Here is a 27,509-nt window from a genome sequence, read left to right on the forward strand (position 1 = left end):
CGTCTGCTAAATTACTAAAATGTCAAATATAAGCATATATCCAAAATCATGGCCAAGTCCCAAATGTTCAGAATACGTTTTTTTTAATCAAGGTGAAAAGTTGTGAAATCTTACAGTCCTGTGTTAAATTAATTTTGTTATTTCAATGAGTTTAAAGCAAGCCCTGTCCACCCACTCACCTCCTGTCATCATGATACAGCAGTACTGAATACATGCAGATGATAATCCTGCCTTTTAGAGTGTATGTTTGGAACTAAGTAGTTAGCTGCTAAGCAACAAAACATTACCCATGCGACCTTAAGCATTGTATTAGAGACAGACAGAACAAATTCTCAATGCCAAAGGTCTCAGTAGCCTACCTTCATTTTGTTTCACATAAAAAATAAACCTGCTAAATACAAGTTCCATGTATAGTTCCATGTCAAACTAAACAAACATATTCAGAAAAGAAACTGGATGCTTCAATGACTGAGTGTCCTTGAGAGTAGCAGTTGATCTACCTTTATGGCGGAGGTGGCTATCTGTAGGTGGTGAAGTCGTCTCAAGGTGCTCTCGCGGTCTGTGAAATAAGAGGCAGCCAACTGATGCAATACTTCCAGGGAGACCACAGAGCTGTTTCCTTGTCCCACCGATTTCTTACTGAGCTTCTGCTTATCCAGGAAGATTGTCAACGATTCTTCTCCTGTAGAAAGATAGAATAGAAGACAATAGAATAGAAGACAATAGAATAGAAGACAATAGAATAGAAGAGAAAAAAAATCCCAGAGGGATATTCAATCAAAGTTACACATGGTCCTTAAAAAAAGAAGAACAACTGCAAAAACTGGGTCACTTTAATCATAATGACACCGAAAGTTTTAATACTTGTTGAGAGTAATGGGTGCCATTATCGTCCATGAAAGGAATTAACTGAGGCATTCAGACAAAAGCTCATAGACTGCAGACAGATTATGAAGGTCTATCTCTGTCTTGTATGAAAACCCAGACTTTTCAAAAGAACACTATAGTATTCACATGATTCTGCTAGACCAGACAGCGTGCTTAGCTCTCTTCTACCTTGGGGCTATGAGATACCATCAGCACCCAGCATAAGAATGTGTGCGTTGCTATTTGCAATTATCTCATTAGCATGCAGTGTATAGTCCCATCCCTTTTGTTTGAGCCGGTAATTACAAGAGCTCAGTATGGCTTTTCCACTGCATTCATCTTTCTTGTCACTTCGACTCTGTAACTTCAGTTCATATATCCACCATTAAGTGGCATCATAATTAGTGCGTACATATCATCAGATGTAGTAGTATTCTGGTTGATGTCATAGCAAATGTTTAGAGACCACAAACAGGACTGTTTGTCCAATAGTTTTTTTAGATGCTAGGGGGAGAAGAGCATTCAATATCTCAAACTATGTGCATAACTTGGAATTTCCCTCATGTATTCAGCATTACTTCAATCATGGATTGCCAAATCAACAAAGCAGACTTCGTCCATACTAACAGAGAATGACTGACCATATTTATTAACATTAACTTAATTTGAATAGTAAAAATTAAATTTTGATCGATGTAAATTACTGGTATGGGGATACCTAGTCAGTTGTACAAGTGAATGTATTCAAACAAAATGGGACTTCCGCCTTAATCAATGTCATCGGCGCCCGGGCAGCAGTCGTTATTGGGGGTTAACTGCCTTGCTTTAGGGCAAAACGGCAGATTTTTCCATCTTGCCTGCTCAGGGATTCAAACCAGCAACCTTTTTGTTACTGCCCCACTATGCTACCTGTCGCCCTGTCAACAGTGATATCATGAGCAGACTAAATATATACAGTATGAGTAATTTTTGGTTTGTTTTAAAGCAGTCAACATGATCAATATCTGAGGAGATGAAATTACACCGAAGCAATTTTGAGAACAGACTAAGATGAGTAACTAACAACATCCCTTAGCCACAAAGCCTAAAGCTAAGTGCCACTGAGTAGGTGTATGTGAAGCTGCTTACCTCCTAGCGTAGCAGACACCAAAAAGTGAGTTCCATATTTCTTGATCAAGTTCTCGTGGATCTGCTGCAGACTTGGTCTTCGGCCCAGCAACCTCAGGTTGCGTAGAAACTCCGGCGCCAGCGGCAAGGGTGCCTTAAAAAAGTCCCTCTTCTCTGTAGCCAAGCTGTTCACTTTCCAATGGCTGAATTCCCTGCAACAACAAACTGATCTCAATTCAAGTGAACCATGGGAATTTTTTTTAATCCATCTGATTCATGGTGTTTGGGTCATTTCATTGGCTGATACTTATGTGAGGAATGCAAATATCAGCAGAAAATCTAGCTTGATGTTACAGGAGATGTGAATGAATGGTATAGACATCAAATACATTTAAAGTTATTTGACAACATACAGTACACAACATGGAAAATGTTTGATCATTATTCAATGAAAGAAAGTATAGAAAACATATTTAGTCCAACCTTACAATATATAGGCATTTTGCCACAGGAATAACATTGGTAGTACCATACCATGTAAGTATAATAATTAAAGTATAATTGCATACTGTTATTTAGTACTAAGTATGGTTTGCACAATTTCAAAGACTTTAAGAACAAACTCTACAGTTCAATTTCTGTAAAAATGTGCAGTAGTGTACACAAACATTTCTTTCAAAACCATTAAAAAAACACCGGTCTTTGGAATAATTTTGAGGGATACGAAGCAATAGCAAGCCAATGTTGATGGGGATAATCCAAGCATCCAAAGTAAACCTCAAATCTTACATCACATTATCATACAAGTCTTTGCCTATAATGTGCAAAGACCATGAGATGCTGCCCATTAGCTTTGGATGATGTTGTCTTGACTGAAAAATTTGTGATGACAGAGGTTGTGAACAGAGCATTACTTTTCTTCCATGGGGATTTCGAGGAGTTAATTGTAAAAAGCATTGGCTGACCGTACCAGTGCTAATGATGATAGATGCTCTTAATTACAGGGCTTTAGAACAAGCTGACTGCACCTGCAGCTCTGCAGGATTGTAGGGAATTATTTAAGCCAAAACTCTCTACACCTCTACTCCATTCCCCATTCGATAACAACAGAGCACCTGGATATTACCACTGTTTTAACATTCCACTATGTTTCTCATTTGTTCCATGGCTTCTACTTGTACGTGTTTGTGAAACATATCACCATATAATTAGAGTGATTCATTCTATTTCTATGAGTGTTACCCCTAAGTTAGTTTCAGTTACAACGTAGAAGATCATGTTTAATAAGTTAATAACATCGTCTGGATCTCTCTGTATGTATCAGATCTTGCAGATGAGAATGTATTCCACACCTGCGTTGAGGGCGTGATTTTGAAAATGTATTCATAAAGCATGCTTGCATGAGGAAGCCTAAATCCATACAAAATGTAACCAACTGTACAGTATGTATGGATTTAACCTAGATCACAACAGCTGCTTTCAGTATATATTAGCCTTTATTTAACCTTTACTTTAACAGGGAGTCCACACTGCGACCGAGAGTCTCTGCACAGCTATTTTCAGGTCTCTCCAGAGATGTTCGATCGGGTTCAAATCTAGCCTCTGGCTGGGCCACTCAAGGACATTCAGAGACTTGTCCCAAAGCCACTCCTGCGTTTTCTTGGCTGTGTGCTTAGGGTCGTTGTTCTGTAGGAAGGTGAACCTTTGCTCCAACCTGAGATCCTGAGCACTCTGGAACAGGTTTTCATCAAGGATCTCTCTTCACTTTGTTCTGTTCATATATTTCCCTCCATTCTGACTAGTCTCCCAGTCCCTGCCGCTGAAAGACATCCCCACAGCATGATGCTACCACCACCATGCTTCACCGTAGGAATGGTGCCAGGTTTACTCCAGACATGATGCTTGGCATTCAGGCCAAAGAGTTCCATCTTGGTTTCATCATACCAGAGAATCTTGTTTCTCAAAGTCTGAGAGTCCTTTAGGTGCCTTTTGGCAAAGTCCAAGCAGGCTTTCATGTGCCTTTTATTGAGGAGTGGCTTCCATCTGGCCACTCTACCATAAAGGCCTGATTGGTGGAGTGCTGCAGAGATGGTTGTCCTTCTGGAAGGTTCACCCATCTCCACAAAGGAACTCTGGAGCTCTGTCATAGTGAGCATCGGGTTCTTGGTCACCTCCCTGACCAAGGCTCTTCTTCCCCGATTGCACAGTTTGGCCAACCGACCAGCTCTAGGAAGAGTCTTGGGGGTTCCAAACTTCTTCCATTTAAGAATGATGAAGGGCACTGTGTTCTTGGGATAATCAATTCTGTAGAATTTTATTGGTACCCTTCCTCAGATCTGTGCATCGACACAATCCTGTCTCGGAGCTCTACGGACAATTCATTTGACCTCCTGACATGGTTTTTGCTCTGTCAACTGTGGGACATTATAAATACAGGTGTGTGCCTTTCCAAATCATGCCCAATTAATTGAATTTACCAGTTGTACTCCAATCAAGTTGTAGAAACTTCTCAAGGATGATCAATGGATACAGGATTTACCTGAGCTCAATTTTGAGTCTCATGTCTGAATTCTCATGTAAGTAAGGTATAAAAAAAAACGTATACATTTGCACCAAAAAAATAAACTGTTTTTGCTTTTTGCTTTTCATTATGGGTTATTGTGTTTAGATTGATGATGATTTCTTTTTAAATACATTTTGGAATAAGGCTGTAATGTAAAACAAAATGTGGAATAGTTCCCGTATGTCTGAATACGGGATGTCTGAAGTGTTGCTCACATTTTTCATGACCTGAAATAAAAAGATCCTAGAAATATTCCATGCATACAAAAATATTATTTAGCAAAATTGTTAAAAAAAAATTTTTACATCCCTGTTAGTGAGCATTGTAAAAGGGCACTGTAAAATGTGCAGTTTTGCCCCACAACACCCCACCAATTGCACACAGTTTTGAAGTATTGTGAAATTGGCATGCTGACTGCAGGAATGTCCAACTGATCTGTTGCCAGATAATTTAATGTTCTTTTCCCGACCATGTCATTTTAGAGAATTTGGCAGTACATCCACCCGGCGTCACAACCTCAGACCACATGTAGCTTAAGACCTCCACATCCGGCTTCTTCACCTGTGGGATCGTCTGAGGGGAGTATTTTTAGGAGGTTTTTTTTCTGTCCCTAATTATACGCATATAAGGCCCTCCCCCGCCCTCCTTTCGGATAAGCTGACCATGACTCGATTTTGTTGCTTCCAGCTTATAGACAGAAACTAAACAACTTCTTTGCTCGCTTTGGGGACAATACAGTGCCACTGACATGGCCCGTGACCAAAACCTGCAGACTCTCCTTCACTGCAGCCGACATGAGTAAAACATTTAAACGTGTTAATCCTCGCACGGCTGCAGGCCCACACGGCATAACCCAGCCGTGTCCTCAGGGCATGCGCAGACCAGCTGGCTGGTGTGTTTACGGACATATTCAATCAATCCTTATCACCGTCTGTTGTTCCCACATGCTTCAAGAGGGCCACCAAGTATTCGGCCCCCTTGAACTTTGCGACCTTTTGCCACATTTCAGGCTTCAAACATAAAGTTATAAAACTGTATTTTTTTGTGAAGAATCAACAACAAGTGGGACACAATCATGAAGTGGAACGACATTTATTGGATATTTCAAACTTTTTTAACAAATCAAAAACTGAAAAATTGGGCGTGCAAAATTATTCAGCCCCCTTAAGTTAATACTTTGTTAGGCCACCTTTTGCTGCGATTACAGCTGTAAGTCGCTTGGGGTATGTCTATCAGTTTTGCACATCGAGAGACTGAAATTCTTTCCCATTCCTCCTTGAAAAACAGCTCGAGCTCAATGAGGTTGGATGGAGAGCATTTGTGAACAGCAGTTTTCAGTTCTTTCCACAGATTCTCGATTGGATTCAGGTCTGGACTTTGACTTGGCCATTCTAACACCTGGATATGTTTATTTTTGAACCATTCCATTGTAGATTTTGCTTTATGTTTTGGATCATTGTCTTGTTGGAAGACAAATCTCCGTCCCAGTCTCAGGTCTTTTGCAGACTCCATTAGGTTTTCTTCCAGAATGGTCCTGTATTTGGCTCCATCCATCTTCCCATCAATTTTAACCATCTTCCCTGTCCCTGCTGAAGAAAAGCAGGCCCAAACCATGATGCTGCCACCACCATGTTTGACAGTGGGGATGTTGTGTTCAGGGTGATGAGCTGTGTTGCTTTTACGCCAAACTAACGTTTTGCATTGTTGCCAAAAAGTTCAATTTTGGTTTCATCTGACCAGAGCACCTTCTTCCACATGTTTGGTGTGTCTCCCAGGTGGCTTGTGGCAAACTTTAAACTACACTTTTTATGGATATCTTTAAGAAATGGCTTTCTTCTTGCCACTCTTCCATAAAGGCCAGATTTGTGCAATATACGACTGATTGTTGTCCTATGGACAGAGTCTCCCACCTCAGCTGTAGATCTCTGCAGTTCATCCAGAGTGATCATGGGCCTCTTGGCTGCATCTCTGATCAGTCTTCTCCTTGTATGAGCTGAAAGTTTAGAGGGAAGGGTCTTGGTAGATTTGCAGTGGTCTGATACTCCTTCCATTTCAATATTATCGCTTGCACGGTGCTCCTTGAGATGTTTAAAGCTTGGGAAATCTTTTTGTATCCAAATCCGGCTTTAAAATTCTTCACAACAGTATCTCGGACCTGCCTGGTGTGTTCCTTGTTCTTCATGATGCTCTCTGCGATTTCAACGGACCTCTGAGACTATCACAGTGCAGGTGCATTTATACGGAGACTTGATTACACACAGGTGGATTGTATTTATCATCATTAGTCATTTAGGTCAACATTGGATCATTCAGAGATCCTCACTGAACTTCTGGAGAGAGTTTGCTGCACTGAAAGTAAAGGGGCTGAATAATTTTGCACACCCAATTTTTCAGTTTTTGATTTGTTAAAAAAGTTTGAAATATCCAATAAATGTCGTTCCACTTCATGATTGTGTCCCACTTGTTGTTGATTCTTCACAAAAAAAATACAGTTTTATATCTTTATGTTTGAAGCCTGAAATGTGGCAAAAGGTCGCAAAGTTCAAGGGGGCCGAATACTTTCGCAAGGCACTGTACTGTACTCTATACCATCTACTGCATCTTGCCATCTTTATGTAAAACATGTATCACTAGCCACTTTAAACAATGCCACTTTTATGTTTACATACCTTACATTACTCGTCTCATATGTACTTACTCTACCCAATACCATCTACTGCATCTTGCCTATGCCCTTCTGTACCATCTCATTCATACATTTTTATGTACATATTCTTCATTACCTTACACTTGTAAAGTGTAAAAAAAAAGGTAGCTGTTGTGAAATTATTAGGTTAGATTACTCATTGGTTATTACTGCATTGTCGGAACTAGAAGCACAAGCATTTCGCTACACTCGCATTAACATCTGCTAACTATGTGTATGTGACAAATAAAATTTGATTTGATTTAAGCCCTTTTGTGGGGAAAAAATTATTCTGATTGGCCGGGCCCGGCTCCACAGTGGGTGGACCTAGCTCCCAAGTGGGTGTGTCTATGCTCTCTAGTCATGTGAAATCCATAGATTAGCGCCTAAATAATTTATTTCAATTGACTGTAGCTCAGTAAAATCTTTGAAATTGTTGCATGTTGCGTTTATATTTTTGCTCAGTATAACATAGGCAAAAAACTAAAACAATCATAAACAACAGTTACCTTTCTCAGCTACTAGGTCCCAACATCCAATTTTAATGAGATCTGCAAATTGTTACAGCAGTGGGACGCATAAAAATACAAGCGGATTTTCCTTAATTCTGTGGAGACCCAAAGAACCTCAAGAGTTAACCAACCCTTTGAATGTGTTTTGTAACTTGTTTCAAAATTCAACAACAAAGTTACACTAGGTAGGTGGTAAGCTTGTGTAGTAGAACTTAGTAAACAAAGAGGGAGTAATGCAGTGACCCAATGGACATTTCTGAGGACCAGCCAACCTTCTGATGTAGGATGCTGTGATTTGTGTTAAAACGGTCACCTGTGATAAAGCAAAGGGCACTATGGTAGACGGCATCCAAAGGGTTAAGAGCAGTGGCTAATGCATTCTGATACATTCTGTCCCCATAGTCAAGAACCGTCAGGAAAGTTCACTGTACAATCTGAATCCTGCTGTTTAGGGAGAGGCATGATCTATTTCTATAAAAGAAGACTACCTTTAAATCTCAGCTTCTTAACTAGCTCATACGTATGTTTTTAAATGTCAATTTATTGTCAAATACACAGATATTTATATGCAGGAACCAGCTCGATTAAAGAACCATCCAATGAAAAAATACGTAAGCCATCTGAAATATTTCTAAGAAAATTAGAAAACAAAATACATTTAGTTTTTTCCGCATTAAGTACCAATTTTAAATCAACAAGGACTTCTGCAAGGCAACACAATCAGATTGCAGGTCCTACCTAGCCTGGTCAGCTGTAGTGGCAATAGCGTACATAATAGTGTCATATGCATACAGATGAATGTTAGAATATTTATATAAATAATAAAGAGGACAGGTCCCAAAATTGACCCCTGCGCGACACCTTTAGTAATATTGAGGTAATTTGACTTAAAACCATCAGAAAGCACATATTGTGTCCTGTCTGACAGATGCAAGATGCCTGGTCGATGCCCATTACAGACAACCTTTGAATGAGTAGGGGATGGTCGAGAGTATCCAAGGCCTTGGACAGATCGATAAATATGACAGCAATTTATTTTTTCATTTAAGACAAGCGTAGCTATGTCCAGGTCTAAAACCAGAGTGGTACACATTAAGAATATCATTTGATGTTAAAAAGTTCTTAGCTGAGAGTTTGCCAGTGATTCTAATATTTTTGCAAGGCAAGATAGTTTAGAGATTGGGCGGTAGTTATCCAGGTCAGAAGGATAAAGGGGGAGGGCATGCGCCGCCTTACAGATTTTAGGAATAGCACCAGAAGCAATTGTTAAAAACAAAATGTGGGTCAACAGTTCTACAATGACGGGGGCAGAAAGCTGCAGTAGAAAGGAATGAAGTGACAGTTTTTTTGCAAGGCACTTCATTCTTTAAAAAAAGTAAGTGCCTGAAAGTGCATCATTCTCTGCTATTTGTTTAGAAGTGAATAAAAGATGTATTGAGGTATTTTCAGAAACGATTTATTTCAAATAGATGGTCAGCTGAGGCAAAATGGTTATTAAAAGCACCACACATGTCATTGTTGTCTGTTATAGGACAACTGTTATAACATGCTGGGGCAATGAGGGGGTGGTGTTAAAAAAAAAGTCCAGATTTTAGCTGGTTTCCACAACTCTCAGATACACAATTCATTAATTATGTTAACGTTGCTTTTCTAACCAGAGTAAGACATGTATTCTTAAAATGTCTGAAGGACTGAACTGTGAGTTAGATCTGTCCTTAATCTCTTATATTATAAGGCATAGAAGTCAGAAGTTTACATACGCCTCAGCCAAATACATTTAAACTCCGTTTTTCACAATTCCTGACATTTAATCCTCTTAAAAAGTTAGGATCACCACTTTATTTTAAGAAGGTGAAATGTCAGAATAATAGTAGAGAGAATGATTTATTTCAGCTTTTCATCACATTCCCAGTGGGTCAGAAGTTGACATACACTCAATTAGTAATTGGTAGCATTGCCTTTAAATTGTTTAACTTGAGTCAAAAGTTTCGGGTAGCCTTCTTACAAGCTTCCCACAATAAGTTGGGTGAATTTTGGCCCATTCCTCCTGAAAGAGCTGGTGTAACTGAGTCAGGTTTGTAGGCCTCCTTGCTCTCAGACGCTTTTTCATTTCTGCCCACACATTTTCTATAGGAGTGAGGTCAGGGCTTTGTGATTGCCACTCCAATACCTTGACTTTGTTGTCCTTAAGCCATTTTGCCACAAATTTGGAAGTATGTTTGTGGTCATGGTCCGTTTGGAAGACCCATTTGCGACCAAGCTTTAACTTCCTGACTGATGTCTTGAGATGTTGCTTCAATATATCCACATAATTTTTCTACCTCATGATGCCATCTATTTTGTGAAGTGCACCAGTCCCTCCTGCAGCAAAGCACTCCTTCAACATGATGCTTCCACCCCCGTGCCTCACGGTTGAGATGGTGTTCTTTGGCTTGCAAGCCTCCCCCTTTTTCCTCCAAACATAACGATGGTCATTATGGCCAAACAGTTCTATTTGTATTTCATCAGAGCAGAGGACATTTCTCCAAAAAGTACGATCTTTGTCCCATGTGCAGTTGCAAACCGTAGACAGTTTTTTTCCTGGCGGATATGGAGCCGTGGCTTCTTCCTTGCTGAGCGACCTTTCAACGTCGATATCGGACTCGTTTTACTGTGGATATTGATACTATTGTCCTCCTGCATCTTCACAAGGTCCTTTGCTATTGTTCTGTGATTAATTTGCATTTTTGCACCAAAGTACGTTCATCTCTAGGAGACAACGCGTCTCCTTCCTGAGCGGTATGATGGCTGCGTTGTCCCACGGTGTTTATATTTGCATACTATTGTTTGTTCAGATGAACGTGGTACCTTCAGGCATTTGGAAATTGCTCACAAGGATGAACCAGACTTGTGGAGGTCAAATTTAAAAAGAAATCTGAGGTCTTGGCTGATTTCTTTTGATTTTCCCATGATGTCAAGCAAAGAGGCACTGAGTTTGAAGGTAGGCCTTGAAATACATCCATAGGGACACCTCCAATTGACTCGAATGATGTCAAATAGCCTATCAGAAGCTTCTAAAGCCATGACATCACTTTCTGGAATTTTCCAAGCTGTTTAAAGGCTCAGTCAATTTAATGCATGTAAACTTTTGACCCACTGGAATTGTGATACAGTGAATTATAAGTGAAATAATGTGTCTGTAAACAATTGTTGGAAAAAGTACTTGTGTCATGCACAAAGTAGATGTCATAACCGACATGCCAAAACTATAGTTTGTTATCAAGAAATTTTTGGAGTGGTTGAATAATTAGTTTTAAAGACTCCAACCTAAATGTATGTAAACTTCCAACTTCAACTGTATCTACAGAGTTAATCAGAGAGGTAAAACATTTAAGGGCCTGATCCAAATCAGAGATAGAGGACAGACCATCCTAACCATACAACCCCAGGTCATACAGGAAATGTTGCTCATTGAAAGTTCTAAAATGTATCTTTGTAATAATGCGTGGACACAATTGAGGTAGTTAAGTATCTCTAATACAGGCAATGGGACAATGGTCACTGAGCTCATTAGCAAAGATTCCATTGGATGTATTCTTATGAGGGGCATTTGTCAGAATGATATCCTGAAGAGATGGTTTTTCAGGGGGTTTTATGTTGTGGCGGGTTGATTTAGTTATCAGTTGAGAAATTTAGCTCAGTACAAAAAACCTTCAGTCTAACTGATACTGGCATTCAACCAATCCAGGTTAAGATCACCCAAGATTAATCATTCAGAATTATTATAGTTAAACAGCAAGTCAGACAATTTGCTAAGAGAAATTGGGAGGGCCAAGGGAGGGTTGATAAACTCTAGTTGGGCATTATTACCAAGGCCCACATTTAGTACAAGACATTCAAATTGCTTGGGGACAAGAGTGGTATTACACACAGTAACATTTATGTTGTTCTTTATGAATATGGTGACAGCCCTACCTCTGCCAGCTCTGTCAGATCTATAAACATTATATCCATTTAGAGACACATCGGAGTCTGGCACAGAATTTTTAACCAAGTCTCAGTAAGTATCCAAATGTTACATTATAAAAAATTTAAAAAATCATTTTTAGGGGGTTGATCAGCTTTAATATTGCAGATAGACCGTGGCTTTCATCAATGTTATTGTCATCGTAATTTCCAATCACTCATTTATATTTTTTGTAAATAATTTATATTGTATATATTATTTTAAATATACATTACAAGTCCAACATTTTGACACACCTACTCATTCAAGGGTTTTTCTTTATTTCTAATATTTTCTATATTGTATAATAATAGTGAAGACATCAAAACTATGAAATAACTGCCTTGATGACCGCTTTGCAAACTTTTGTCATTCTCTCAACCATCTTCACCTGGAATGCATTTCCTACAGTCTTGGAGGAGTTCCCACATATGCTGAGCACTTGTTGGCTGCTTTTCTTTCACTCTGCGGTCCAACTCATCACAAACCATCTCAATTGGGTTGAGCTCGGGTGATTGAGAAGAACAGGACATCTGATGCAGCACTCTCCTTCTAGGTCAAATAGCCCTTACACAGCCTGGAGGTGTGTTGGGTCATTGTCCTGTTGAAAAACAAATGATAGTCCCACTAAGCGCAAACTAGATGGGATGGGTTATAGCTGCAGAATGCAGTGGTAGCCATGCTGTTAAGTGTGTCTTGAATTCAAAATACATGACAGACTGTCACCAGCAAAGCACCATCACACCTACAGCTCCATGTCTTAAAGTAATGATGGACTGTCATTTCTCTTTGCTTATTTGAGCTGTTCTTGCCATAATACCACCCCTACCTTTTCACAACACAACTGATTGGCTCAAACACATTAAGAAGAGAAGAAATTCCACAAATGAACTTTTAACAAGTCACACCTGTTAATTGAAATGCATTCCAGATGACTATCTCAAGCTGGTTGAGAGAATGCCAAGAGTGTGAGAAGCTGTCATCAAGGCAAAGTGTGGCTCAAATATAAAATATATTTTGATTCCATGTGTGTTATTTCATAATTTTGATGTCTTCACTATTATTCTACAATATATAAAATAGTAAAAATTAAGAAAAACCCTTGAATGAGTAGGTGTGTCCAAACTTTTGACTTGTGTAGTGTATACATAATTTGTTAAATATATTTTCCCCTAACTCTACCACCCCTCCCCTAACTTGAGTAAACTAATAGACAACAACACTCAGGCTTCTACTTACGGCTTAGACATACTATATATATTTTACTGACACAGTATATTTTACATGAGTTATCTTCTGTTTGTTTTTAGTCCCACCCTTCAGCTACATCCCTCCCATCTATCTCTGAAGACCATCCAGTTTTGATTTCTATTTGCCATATATTTTTCAACTGTGATGTTTCACAAAAGTTCTGAACCAATTTACATTTTACGGACACAGTATATTTTGCATTACTTATCTTGTTTTTTGGTTATTTTTAGTCCCACCCTTCAGCTCCCCTCAACCCCTCCTGTCTATCTCTGAACACCATCCAGTTTTAATTTATATTTGCCTTATATATTTCAACTGTGCTGTGTTGTTTCACAAAAGTTTTAAACCTTTCTATTCTCATACTTTATACAGATTAAAGAGAATCTTTTTGCTAAGTATATTATATTATTGATTATTATCGATTGACTATAACTTTTCAAATCATCCACCACTGCTTTTTGCAGAGGTAGCTCCAGGTAAATGTTGCAATTACTCAGCCATTCCTGAACCTGCAACCAAAAACAAGCTACATATGGACAGTATCAAAACAAGGATCTAATTTAACATGGAATGCAATGCAATGTGCTTTACAGGAAAAAAACTAATAAAAAACAATTAAAATAAAAGCTGAAACATTTACTACACAACAAAAATAAGATACAAAACAAAAGAATGACAAAAACTGAATAACTAAGAAGCACCCTAAAGAAAAGAAAAGCTAGAAAGATGTGTTCTAAGATCTCTTTTAAAAGGTCTACAGTTTCAGCCCCCCTCGGGTTCTCTGTTATGCTATTCCAGAGGCTGGCAGCATCATTTCTAAAGGCTGCCTCTCCATAGTTAAAAGGCCAGTGCCAGAGGACCTGATGGACCTACTGGGTACATATTTTAAAAGCATGTCTGACATGTATTGGGGTGCCCAATGGTGGATTGATTTCTAAACCAATAGAAGTATATTTAAATGAATTAAAACTCACAGGCAGCCAGTGCAGAGACCTATAAACCAGTGTAATGTGTGCTCTCCATCTGGTCTTGGTCAGTACCTGTGCTGCAGCATTCCGTATGTTTTACAGTTGAGCAATGGCTTTCTTGGGTAGACCAGACAGGAGAGCATTACAGTAGTCAAGACTGCTTGTAATAAAATCATGGATGAGTCTCTGTATCAGCCTGAGAGCGAAACGGCTGCACCTTGGCAATGTTCCTCAGGTGGTAAAAAGGTATTTTGGTCACATTCCTAATGTATAACACCTAGGTTTTTTTAATGATTCTTTCTCTTGGCAGCAAAATCTGCAGAGTTGAGATGGTTTTATTACCCTTCCACTTGCCTCTTCCATTTGTGCAGTAATGCTGCAATTATTTGGTTGTAATTTTGGATAGAGCAGACATTTCAATATATTTGATATAACTCCACCAGTCCTATTCATGATATAATTTTCAAAGATTATACGTTTTTTAAACATTCTTTCCAAAAGTAATGTTTTTTATCATTAGTATATTTGAGTTTAACCATAATACTTGTTGTAATATTTGTTCTGTCTTTTCTGGTTGATTAAACTGAAATTGCAAGCAACTTTCTATGGTTTGTTTTAAAAATAGCGATATTTTGGAGATTATTTAATTTTCAAATAACCGACAAGGAGAGGTTGTATTCTGAATAAAGGGAAAAAGGCCATTCTTCAACACGGGGTGAGACATTTTTACCAATCTGTTAGAGAACCAGTTCAGATTTAAGTATAGCTTTTGTATGACCGAAGCCGTTAGTGAAATGTCTAATGCTTTAATAATTAATCATTTCTGCCCTCCTAATTCATATTCATTATATGATAAGGCCATAAACATTTTTTGGGCTTCCCATTCCAAATAAAATTGAATAATTTATAATCATACAATTTTTAAAAAACAAGTTGTTAGGTGTAGGCATGGCCATAAGCAAATAGGTCAACTGGAATAGGCCTGGTTTCCCAGATTTTTCATAGTGGTCTATTGTTTCCAGTACTTGTCTTTTATAGTATCATCCATGTAAAAAAAACAACCTGTCTGATTAGGATTAATAATATCCGACAATACATTTCTAATTCTATCCACTATGCATTTTGCCCCACAACACTGAAGTGCAACTAAACATAGAATATACTGTAACCCACAAAACCAAAATGGAAAATGGCAACCTAAATAGGATCCCCAATCGGAGACATCGATAAACAGCTGTCTCTGATTGGGAACCCAATTTAAGTTGCTATTTTCCATTTTGGTTTTGTGGGTTACAGTATATTCTATGTTTAGTTGCCTGTCTGCACTAGCCATATTAGCTTCACGGTTAGTTTTGTTGTTTTGTATAGTTTGTTCAGTGTTCTCTCTTTAATTAAAGAGTTATGTATTCATATCACGCTGCACCTTGGTCTACTCATTATGACAAACGTGACAAAATAACCCAGCAAATAAGGACCAAGCAGCGTGTGAATGAGGAGCGGGCATCCTGGGCCCGGGAGAAAGATGAGTGGAGGACATCCTGGACCTCGGAGGAGGTGGAGATAGCACAGGAGGAATGGCGACGATACGAGGAGTCAAGGCAACCACAGAAACCCCAATACATTTTTTTTTTGGGGGGGGGGCACATGGAGCAGTCGGCGGAGCCGAGGAGTAAACCAGAGCCAGTCTGGGAGAAGGAGGATTCGGAGGAGAGAGAAATGGGGGAGTTGTTGACGCACGGATTTGGAATAAAAGAACGTGTTGTCAGTTTGGTGCCACCTGAGTCAGCTCGCCATACTCGTCCTGAAACGTGTGTTAAAGTTCCGGAACAATTGATGCCGGCTATACACACCAGGTCTCCAGTGTACCTTCAAGACCCAGTGCGTCCTGTGCCAACTCCTCGCACTCTCCCTCAAGTGCGCTTTCCCAATCAGGTGTGTCCTGTTCCTGCTCCTCGAACTCTCCCTAAAGGGCGCCTCCACATTCAAGTACACCCTGTTCCTGCTCTTTGCACTCGCCCTGAGGTGCATGTCCCCAGCCCGGTACCACCAGTGCAGGCACCACGCACCAGGCCTACAGTGCGCCTCGGCAGTCCAGAGCGTCCGGTGACAGTACCCAGTCCAGAGCTTCCGGCGACAGTTCACAGACCGGAACCTCCAACGACGGCCACAGTCCGGGGTCTCCAGCGACGGTCCCCAGTCCGGGGTCTCCAGCGACGGTCCCCAGTCCGGGGTCTCCAGCGACGGTCCCCAGTCTGGGGTATCCAGCGACAGCCCCCAGTCCGGGGTCTCCAGCCACGGTCTCCAGCCACGGTCACCAGTCCAGAACATCCGGCGATGATCCATGCAGCGAGGGTCCCCAGCCCAGGGCCTATGACGACGATCCGCAGTCCAGAGCCTCCGACGATGATCCACGGGTCAGTGACACAAGAGCGGACTCAGGGTAAAGAAGGGGGGCGGCATCCAGAACCAGAGCCGCCACCCAGGTTAGATGCCCACCCAGACCCTCCCATATAGGTTTAGGTTTGCGGCCGTGAGTCCGCACCTTTGGGGGGCGGTGTGACGATGGTGGTATGTGTGTTTTGTCTTGTCTAGGGTTTTTTGTAATTCTATGGGGTTTTGGTATGTCTAGGTATATGTAGGTCTATGGTGGTCTGAATTGGTTCCCAATCAGAGACAGCTGTTTATCGTTGTCTCTGATTGGGGATCCTATTTAGGTTGCCATTTTTCCATTTTGGTTTTGTGGGTTATTGTCTATGTGTAGTTGCCTGTCAGCACTCATGTTATATAGCTTCACGTTCGTTTTATTTCTTTGTTAGTTTGTTTAGTGTTTTTCCTTCATTAAAAGGAAGAATGTATGCTTATCACGCTGCGCCTTGGTCTCATCAATATGACGAACGTGACAGGACCCATCCTTTAAAAAGAGCACACAGTGCCACCTACAGAACAGCCGCAGATTAACAGCCAAAAGCATTTCCAATGCCCTCACCTCGATTGTATTCTATACAGTTACTTAAAGATTTGATTATATATATATATATATATATAATATACATATATATAATATACAATGAACGAATAAAATGCATAATGATGTAAGCTCTTCATATTTGATTGTTACCTATGATTACCTATAACCAGGACTGGCAATACAAACATTTAATTTCTTGGCAAGCAATTCATATTTTAGGAAACAATTATTGTGATTCATCCTATACTGTCCCTAACATCATTACCCCATAGCAACAGATGTGGGATACATACACATACATTCCCCACCCTTCCCCCACAAACAACCACAAGCTCAGATGTTCAACAGTTGTTCCATCGGGGAGCCCAACTCAAGTGAAGACTTGATGTGCGAATGCATATACAGTTGTAGCTGTTTGAGGAGGCATGCAAAATTGAGCAAGAATGGGGAGATTCAATTAACCAATTACACAAAATATCAGAGTTAGTTTGAGAAGCCAAATTAAAATAAGATACTTTTTCGAAATCAAACTTCTGACATTTACATGAATCAGTCCAAGACCACAGCTGCAGGATTTCAGATCAGATGGCGTCTCTAACACAAACATGCCAGGATCAGTAGGTCAACCTCTATGTGAACCCTTGATATGACCAAGGTGTCGAATGGCTCTATTACTGTGTTAGATTTCTGTGTGCTATTTTGAGAGGCAAAAGGGGAATGGCTGATCTGCCCCATTTCCTCAGAAAACTGAAAACTAGGTTTCCATCTTATTCATATTTGGCCCTCATCCACTGAGGAGGCAGTATTTCAAGTCAATGTGTTTTTGTGAAGTATTGTAGCAATTTCTTGGAAAACTTTTCAAGTAAATTTCTTATTTTGATTCTCGCAATTTTTCAGGGCCAGACGGGGCTGGTCTGCTGAACAAAAGTACTATTGTGTTGCAATAGAAATATTTGTAATGCAGAGAGACTTTTTTTTAAAGTACATTTCTAAAATAGCAGTAGGAGTATACTTTATTGCACAAATCTCTTCTGAGATTTTAGAGCTAAAAGGGCAAAAGGAAATGAGTGTCTCTTCCCTTTCTCCTGTTGTGCTGGTATAACGCATTCTCTTAGAATGTTTATGCTTAGCAGAATATGTATGCTTGCAACGCTTTCCCTCAAATTTGAATCAGTTCAACATTTCCTCTCAGAGAATTTAAATTGTCCAGCTGAATGAGGAATAATTCTGTTAAAGGACAAAGTAGAACTCAAATAAATGTCAGTTACTGGAACATTTATACTAAATGGGATAATTTATTGTGCAAGTGCACCAAAGGCTCAGAGCAGCTCTTTTCCCAACAAGTTGAATAGCACATTCTGATTCTCCATTAGAATTAAATTAATCTTGTTAATTGTACATGGGGAGTCACAGCCTTCAACTAAGTAATTCGATTTCTCAACTGTGTTAACCGTTGAGAAATAGACTGAAATAGAATAAAAAGCTAGAAAATCAAAACAACAAATAATTATTTCCCTCTGACAAAGTAATCATATATCATGGACACACTTCAGATTTAGAATCCGTTTTAGCCACACTTGATATACAGAGGGAGAAGTAATTTCTTTCTGGAAAATTAAATGAGAATAGCTGATAAATGTCCCTCCCGTCTCATAGCATTATGTCTGACCTGATGAGAGACATGCAGCTTGTCTCTTTAATTTCTAGTTAATGTTTTTATATTGACCCTGAAACTAACAGTCCCTTTATTGAACCTGTATTAAACAACTGATGTGAGCTTTTCAGAAAGTGTCTTTCTTTAAATAAGCTGAGGTAGTCTTCATACTGAAGGCCTTTATTGTATTTTGAAAGCTTTACCCATGATTTTTAAAAGAACGATTACAACAACAGTCACTATGCCAATACAAAATGACACTCACACGTTCAATACCAAAAAGAAACACAGGTCAACAAAACCCATACACTTGAAGACAAAACATCAGTTCAATGCAGAATGTGAAATGTTATTGTGGGTAGTTGTGAGCGAGGTGGTCAATTACATCAAGTCATCTACACAAAGCCGGTGCGCCTCAGAACCCTACACCAATATCTCACAATTCACATTTCAGGGCCTGGGTTGCCAAACAAATCCAAGGTTGCCAGACAAGGTTCACTTATTAATTCATCTTCCATTATTTTGAAAATGTTCAACCTCATTGTAAAGTCTCCAGATTTCTGCATCAGCATTGTACATCCTCACGTACTAATTTGGGATTGACCATGTTTCATTACTTGATTTATTGTCTTGGCAGTTCTTGTTGCCTCCAGGATGAGCTGTTACCATGTTACGAGAGCCGTTGAGCCCTGGATGTGCTCAGTGGAGTCCCTATAGGCTGTCAGTGCTGCCACCTCACATGGCTCAAAAGCACAATGAGCCAGCAGTAATGTATCTTAAGGGAACGCATCTATCATCCCATAACACCTCCTGGGAGAGCCAGCTTTATATAAGTATCTTCCTGTCTGGATAATGTAACATCCTTCCCGTTCTTTCCTATTTCCTCTCACCAAATGAAGGCCTATGAAAGAAGAAATTCCCCAATCTGCAAGACGTGCTGCTTCGCAATCTTGTTTTAAAGTTGTACATTTTTTACAAATCACATTAAATTGCGGTTTATCTATTCATGTAACGATTATTTCAATAGGATATCTATTAAGTTGCAAACCTCGTCCATGAGAGAACTGGCAAGACCATAGCCAGCAGCGGCAGCAGCTCTTTCTTTGACAAACACCATTGCTAGATTCTGCAGGGAATTTAAGCATCCTTGGCCCTGTGACCCTCACATTCAATTTATTTATAGGCATGGGGGCTCTTCGAAAGTAAAATCACATATCTTTACATATTTCACAGGCATAGTAAATACATGCTGTGCAGTTATCATGTCAATGGCACTTACAGAATCGGATTCTCCCTGCACAACAAGAACTCAGGAAACATAAAAAAAATTACAGAACATATCAGGCTTGCTATTCAAATAGGCCAAATCCCCTTCACTCCAGAAAGTAACAGCAAGGATGACTGAGTTTGCTTTAGCTGGAATTTTTCAGTGCACCACCCGTAGGGCAGCTGTGACCAGGCAGAGAGGGGGAACATCAGCCTTCCTCTATATAACCCAGTTGGTGTTCCCTATTCGTAATGTGCAGACTTGCACAACTACTTTCTCCCTGGGTGTCCTTTAAAAAGATCAGTGAACATATCAAAAGGCCTTGGCAGCACAATTGGGGGAAACCTCATTTATGTCCATTGACGGCTGAGGTGTTGGTCGGACAATATTGCACACGCACATGCACACACCCGCAATTTGCCTGCTAGGCAACCTTTCAAACAGTGCTGGCTGTGCTCTTTGCCTGATTCCATTACAGATCTGCAGGCCCTTTTCTGCCCAGCTGCTCTTCCCATGCTGACATTGGAGTTGGCCAATGTCAGCTACATGTGGGGCAGAGGAGGCAGAGAAAGAGGCCAAACTTGACCGACAGAGTAGATACACTCATAATGCAGCACTGAGGCTTGCTAAAATCCTAAGCATGGTTAATGGCCCCTATACACGGACTGAGTAATATTTATTACACAGCCTGAGATAGAATAGAACAACTAGCAGGGATTCATTCAAACACGAATTTCAGGGGGAAAATAAAAGGTATAACAGATACATTTAGAAAACTTAAGAAATATTGGTACGCATAAATGGATGACTCATGTCTCCCCTGAAAAGATAACTATCTGTAAGAACCTGCATTCAAGTTCCTTGTCTTAGTCATTTTTTACACTGTCCCAGGGCACGTTGTGATGTGTCCCACTTCTGTCCGAAAGCTACTCCTATCCCGTCTAGCCATACTCTGTGCATCTGCAATGAAACCTGTCATTTCAAGTTCGACAAGAAGAAAACTCAAGCAGATTTCTGAATTCATTGTTTTCCAAGAGATGAAAGTCAGTTCTGTCGGTAAAGAAATCCACCTTGTATGGCGACACATCTTTCAACATGCCCACAGTCAAGTAGCATTAGCAGCACAGCAGGGAAAAAATGCCCCCACTAATCTGGAGCTATAATTTGACTGAGGTGAATGTACAGTAGCACCATGGAGAGCGCATGGAGCAATAAAATGAAATGGGCCTGGATGTGTGATGGAGGAATGGGAAGGGTCAGAGTACAAATATATTCCAAGCTGAGGAAATTACCATTTTAAATGCAGGCATATCAGATCGAGCACATCACATTTGATATTACATTTAGAATAATTATAAGGCTTTAAAAAAGATAGAGACGTTGAAAAATACATGGATGGGATATGGAAGTGCTTTTTGTCTCTTGCTTGGTATGGTATGGTTCATCAGAGTGCAGTGCAGCATAGACAATAACAGTGCAGTACAGTACAGTATCATTCAAAGAAAGCTGTGGCACAGGGCACATATTCCTTTCTCTCAACAGCTACTATTGTAGCTGCATGCAGAAGAACTTTGAAAAAATATAGTTCGTAAGATTAATCTCTTTTCAAAAATAACACGCACATATATAGTGGCTTTGCGAAAGAAACAAACATCTTTCTGGTAAGAAGAAGGGCCTTATGCTTATGATTAACGAGACGTGGTGTGATCATAACAACATACAGGAACTCAAGTCCTTCTGTTCACCTGACTTAGAATTCCTCACAATCAAATGTCGACCGCATTATCTACCAAGAGAATTCTCTTCGATTATAATCACAGCCTGGATCATTGTTATTATAACTTCCATATAAGGCCCTCCCCCGCCCTCCTTTTGGAAAAGCTGACCACGACTCCATTTCGTTGCTCCCAGCCTATAGACAGAGACTAAAACAGGAAGCCTCCATGCTCAGGTCTGTTCAACGCTCGTCCGACCAATCTGATTCCACGCTTCAAGATTGCTTTGATCACGTGGATTGGGATATGTTCCGCACTGCGTCAAACAACAACATTGACGAATATGCTGATTCGGTGAGCGAGTTTATTAGCAAGTGCATCAGCGATGTCGTACCTACAGCAACTATTAGAACATTCCCAAACCAGAAACCGTGAACCACTGCTTTTAACCAGGGCAAGGTGACCGGAAAGATGACCGAATACAATCAGTGTAGCTATTCCCTTCCCAAGGCAATCAAACAAGCTAAGCGTCAGTATAGAGACAAAGTAGCGTCACAATTCAACGGCTCAGACACAAGAGGTATGTGGCAGGGTCTACAGTCAATCACGGATTACAAAAAGAAAACCAGCCCCGTCGCGGACCAGGATGTCTTGCTCCCAGACAGACTAAACAACTTGTTTGCTCGTTTAGAGGCCCATACAATGCCATTGACACGGCCCGCTACATAAACCAGTGGACTCTCCTTCACTGCAGCCGACGTGAGTAAAACATTTAAAGGTGTCCCTCGCAAGGCTGCAGGCCCACACGGCATCCCCAGCCGCGTCCTCAGAACATGCGCAGACCAGCTGGCTGGTGTGTTTACGAACATATTCAATCAATCCTTATCCCAGTCTGCTGTTCCCACATGCTTCAAGAGGGCCACCATTGTTCCTGTTCCCAAGAAAGCTAATGTAACTGAGCTAAATGACTACCGCCCCGTAGCACTCACTTCCGTCATCATGAAGTGCTTGAGAGACTAGTCAAGGACCATATCACCTCCACCCTACCAGACACCCTTGACTCCAATTTGCTTACTGCCCCAATAGGTCCACAGATGATGCAATTACAACCACACTGCCCTAACCCATCTGGACAAGAGGAATACCTATGTGAGAATGCTGTTCATCGACTACAGCTCAGCATTTAACACCATAGTACCCTCTAAACACATCATCAAGGTCGAGACCCTGGGTCTCAACCCCACCCTGTGCAACTCGGGCTGGACTTCCTGAAGGGCCGCCCCCAGGTGGTGAGGGTAGGTAAAAACATCTCCACCCCGCTGATCCTAAACACTGGGGCCCCACAAGGGTGTGTTTTGAGCCCTCTCCTGTACTCCCTGTTCACCCACAACTGCGTGGCCATGCACGCCTCCAACTCAATCATCAAGTTTGCAGACGACACTACAGTGGTAGGCTTGATTACCAACAACGATGAGACGGCCTACAGGGAGGAGGTGAGGGCCCTCGGAGTGTGGTGTCAGGAAAATAACCTCACACTCAACATCAACAAAACAAAGGAGATGATTGTGGACTTCAGGAAACACCAGAGGGAGCACCCCCCTATCCACATCGACGGGACAGTAGTGGAGAGGGTAGTAAGGTTTAAGTTCCTCGGTGTACACATCACGGACAAACTGAATTGGTCCACCCACACTCCAGCGTGGTGGAGAAGGTCGATGCATTCAATCTTGGCCTGTACTAACTACACTGTAAGAGCCTTTCTTCAGCTAGATTTGGAGAGCTATACTCCAAGTATTGGTCTAGACCTGTGAAGGAAGGGAATAAAAAAAAACTGCTTTAGGCCTCAGTTTAATCAAATACACAATGTGGTATTTTATGTGGTAGCGCTCCCAGGCTTGTCACCAAAAGCAATCACAAACTTCTACAGATGCACAATCGAGAGCATCCTGTCGGGCTGTATCACCGCCTGGTACGGCAACTGCTCCACCCACAACCATAAGGCTCTCCAGAGGGTAGTGAGGTCTGCACAACGCATCACCAGGGGAAAACTATCTGCCCTCGAGGATACCTACACCACCCGATGTCACAGGAAGGCTATAAAGATCATCAAGGACAACAACCACCCGAGCCACTGCCTGTTCACCCCGCTTTCATCCAGAAGGCGAGGTCAGTACAGGTGCATCAAAGCAGGGACCGAGAGACTGAAAAACAGCTTCTATCTCAAGGCCATCAGACTGTTAAACAGCCACCGCTAACATTGAGTGGCTGCTGCCAACATACTGACTCAACTCCAGCCACTTTAATAACGTAAAAATGGATGTAAAAATGTATCTCTAGCCACTTTAAACAATGCCACGTTTTTGTTTACATACCCTACATTACTCATCTCATATGTATATACTGTACTCTATACCATCTACTGCATCTTTCCTATGCCGTTCTGTACCATCACTCATTCATATATCTTTATGTACATATTCTTCATCCCTTTAAACTTGTGTGTATCAGGTAGTTGTTGTGGAATTGTAAGGTTAGATTACTCGTTGGTTATTACTGCATTGTCGGAACTAGAAGCACAAGCATTTCGCTACACTCGCATTAACATCTGCTAACCATGTGTATGTGACAAATAAAATTGTATTTGATTTTTGATTTGAACTGCTCCATTTCCTTCAAGTTGAATGGGTTCTGCTGGTGGACAGAATTCTTTCATACCACAGATTCTCAATTGGATTGAGGACTGGGCTTTGACTAGGCCATTTCAAGACATTTAAATGTTTTCCCTTAAACCCCTCGAGTGTTGCTTTAGCAGTATGCTTAGGGCCATTGTCCTGCTGTCCCAGTCTCAAATCTCTGGAAGACTGAAACAGGTTTCCCTCAAGAATTTCCCTGTATTTAGCACCATCCATCATTCCTTCAATTCTGACCAGTTTCCCAGTCCCTGCCGATGAAAAACATCCCCACAGCATGATGCTGCCACCACCATGATGGTGTGCTCGGGGTGATGAGAGGTGTTGGGTTTGCGCCAGACATAGCGTTTTCCTTGATGGCCAAAAAGCTCAATTTTAGTCTCATCTGACCAGAGTATCTTCTTCCATATGTTTGGGGAGTTACCCGCATGCCTTTTGGCGAACACCAAATGTGTTTGCTCATTTTGTTCTTTAAGCAAAGGCTTTTTTTCTGGCCACTCTTCCATAAAGCCCAGCTCTGTGGAGTGTACAGCTTAAAGTGGTCCAATGGACAGATACTCCAATCTCCACTGTGGAGCTTTGCAACTCCTTCAGGGTTTTCTTTGGTCTCTTTGATGCCTCTTTGATTAATGCCCTCCATGCCTGGTCTGTGTGTTTTGATGGGCGGCCCTCTCTTGGCAGGTTTGTTGTGGTGCCATATTATTTCCATTTTTTAATAATGGATTTAATGGTGCTCCGTTGGATGTTCAAAGGTTCAGATATTTTTTTATAACCCAACCCTGATCTGCACTTCTCCACAACTTTGTCCCTGACCTGTTTGGAGAGCTCCTTGGTCTTCTTAGTGCCTCTTGCTTGGTTGTGCCGCTTGCTTGGTGGGGCCACTTGCTTAGTGGTATGGTAGACTCTGGGGCCTTTCAGAACAGGTGTATATATACTGAGATCATGTGACAGATCATGTGACACTAAGATTGCACACATGTGGACTTTATTTAACTAATTATGTGACTTCTGAAGGTAATTGGTTGCACCAGATCTTATTTAGGGGCTTCATAGCAAAGGGGGTGAATACATATGCACACACCACTTTTCAGTTTTTTTTTGAATTTTTTGAAATATTTTCATTGCACCTCACTAATTTGGATTATTTTGTGTATGTCCATTACATGAAATCCAAATAAAAATACATTTAAATTACAGGCTGTAATGAAACAAAATAGGTAAAAGGCCAAGGGTGGTGAATACTTTTTCAAGGCACAGTACACACACACACACACACACACACACACACACACACACACACACACACACACACACACACACACACACACACACACACACACCTCGCCTCTAGATTCTCACCTGTAGATCTTATAGCGTGTGGAGAAACCCTGCTGGAAGCGTTCTTTGAACTCTGTGTATTCAGGACAACGGTGGAAAGGTCCCTTCTCAGACAGCAGCCAATCCAGGTGGCCGCCACTCTGGCGTCCAGTGCTGGCAGCAGTGAGTGAGGGGTTCTTACTCTGCTGTCCCTCAGCCAGGGCCAGAACCCAGCCGAGGTGTCCCAGCACTGTCCACTGCCATAGGAGCATCAACAGCAACCATTTAACAGCTGCAGCACTCGGCCAACGCATCACCATCTTCCTGTTTGGCACCCGGGACCAGCATTCTTGTACTAATCCCTCCTGACCTATAAAGGGAAAGAGAGACAACATGTTTTTGGGCTCAATTCAGAGGTCAACTTGAAAGAAAATAAAAACTTGGACACCTTTCTTGACAGTATCACTTGTGTTTATCTAGCTGATGTATCAGCCTCACAGCCTTCGTCAGAGCTTCTCTTAGGGATAAATTTAATCAAACACACATGCAGTAACTTTCTTTTTCAGAGCCAAAAACCTAATACTACAACTGGCTAGACTTCCCTCCCAGGTCGATGCATTCAATCTTGGCCTGTACTAACTACACTGTAAGAGCCTTTCTTCAGCTAGATTTGGAGAGCTATACTCCAAGTATTGGTCTAGACCTGTGAAGGAAGGGAATAAAAAAAAACTGCTTTAGGCCTCAGTTTAATCAAATACACAATGTGGTATTTTATGTGGTAGCGCTCCCAGGGCCAGATTAAGAAATCATAGGCCCCAGGGATTTGTTGAAGCGGATCTGCAACACCCTTTTAAGACAATTTAAGTTTCGTTAATTTTGGGAGATACTGTACCTGTATGTGCTTGTGATCAAACTTAATCCACAGTTATTTTTTATAAACTACTGACCCTCTGGGGCTTAATTATGCTCTCTGGTGTGTTTTGAACATTGAGAGCGGGCTCCTGTGGTTGGATCCAAAATTATAAAAATAAAAAAATGTTATTTTTATTTATGTATTTTTGCCTCATGGACCCAGCCCCTGATTTACACTATTGACCAGTCACATTAATTTATTATTCCGTTTTTTTTTTATGAATCAGTTACCCAATCAAGGCAGGGCATGCCAGTTACCCACATGGGCCCCCTACCTCCTCTCCTCCCCCATCTGATGATTAGCAGATCGGCAACAGCAGGCTGTTTACACTTATTGAGAGCGGGCTCTTGAGTCTACCTGTGGTTGGCAGCTATAGTAAAAATATATAATACATATAGTGCATTGGGAAAATATTCAGACCCCTTGACTTTTCCACATTTTGTTACTTTACAGCCTTATTCTAAAATGGATTAAAACGTTTTTCCCCCCTCATCAATCTACACACAATAACCCATAATGACAAAGAAAAAAACGTTTTTATTAGATTTTATCAAATGTGTGAAAAATAAAAACTGAAATATCAATTTACATCAGTATTTTGACCCTTAACTCAGTACTTTGTTGAACACCTTTGGCAGTGATTACAGCCTCGAGTATTCTTGGGTATGACGCTACAAGCTTTGCACACCTGTATTTGGGGAGTGTCTCCCATTCTTCTCTGCAGATCCTCTTAAGCTCTGTCAGGTTGGATGAGGAGAATCGCTACACAGCTATTTTCAGGTCTCTCCAGAGATGTTCGATTGGGTTCAAGTCCATGCTCTGGCTGGGCCACTCAAGGACATTCAGACACATGTCCCAAAGCCACTGCTGCAGTGTCTTGGCTGTGTGCATAGGATAAATGTCTTGTTGGAAGGTGAACAAAAAAACATGTCTATGGCATGATGCTGCCACACCATGCTTCACCGTAGGGATGCTGGCAGGTTTCTTCCAGACATGACGCTTGGCATTCAGGCCAAAGAATTCAATCTTGGTTTCATCAGACCAGA

At 41.0% G+C, this 27,509-nt stretch overlaps 1 protein-coding gene across 1 annotated transcript in view; it reads right to left on the reverse strand.

The window, feature by feature from the left end:
- LOC109875452 (BMP/retinoic acid-inducible neural-specific protein 3-like) overlaps positions 1-27,509 on the reverse strand; it is a 90,101-nt gene that overhangs the window by 36,658 nt on the left and 25,934 nt on the right. Inside the window, exons 2-4 of the mRNA XM_031809705.1 lie at positions 25,593-25,920; positions 1,996-2,186; positions 501-682 (exon numbers count right to left, since the gene is read on the reverse strand). Of these exons, the coding sequence (XP_031665565.1) occupies positions 501-682; positions 1,996-2,186; positions 25,593-25,870 (651 nt within the window). The 5' untranslated portion in view covers positions 25,871-25,920. The remainder of the gene's footprint in view (positions 1-500; positions 683-1,995; positions 2,187-25,592; positions 25,921-27,509) is intronic.

Source organism: Oncorhynchus kisutch, linkage group LG30 (assembly GCF_002021735.2).
Source record: "Oncorhynchus kisutch isolate 150728-3 linkage group LG30, Okis_V2, whole genome shotgun sequence".
NCBI lineage: Eukaryota > Metazoa > Chordata > Actinopteri > Salmoniformes > Salmonidae > Oncorhynchus > Oncorhynchus kisutch.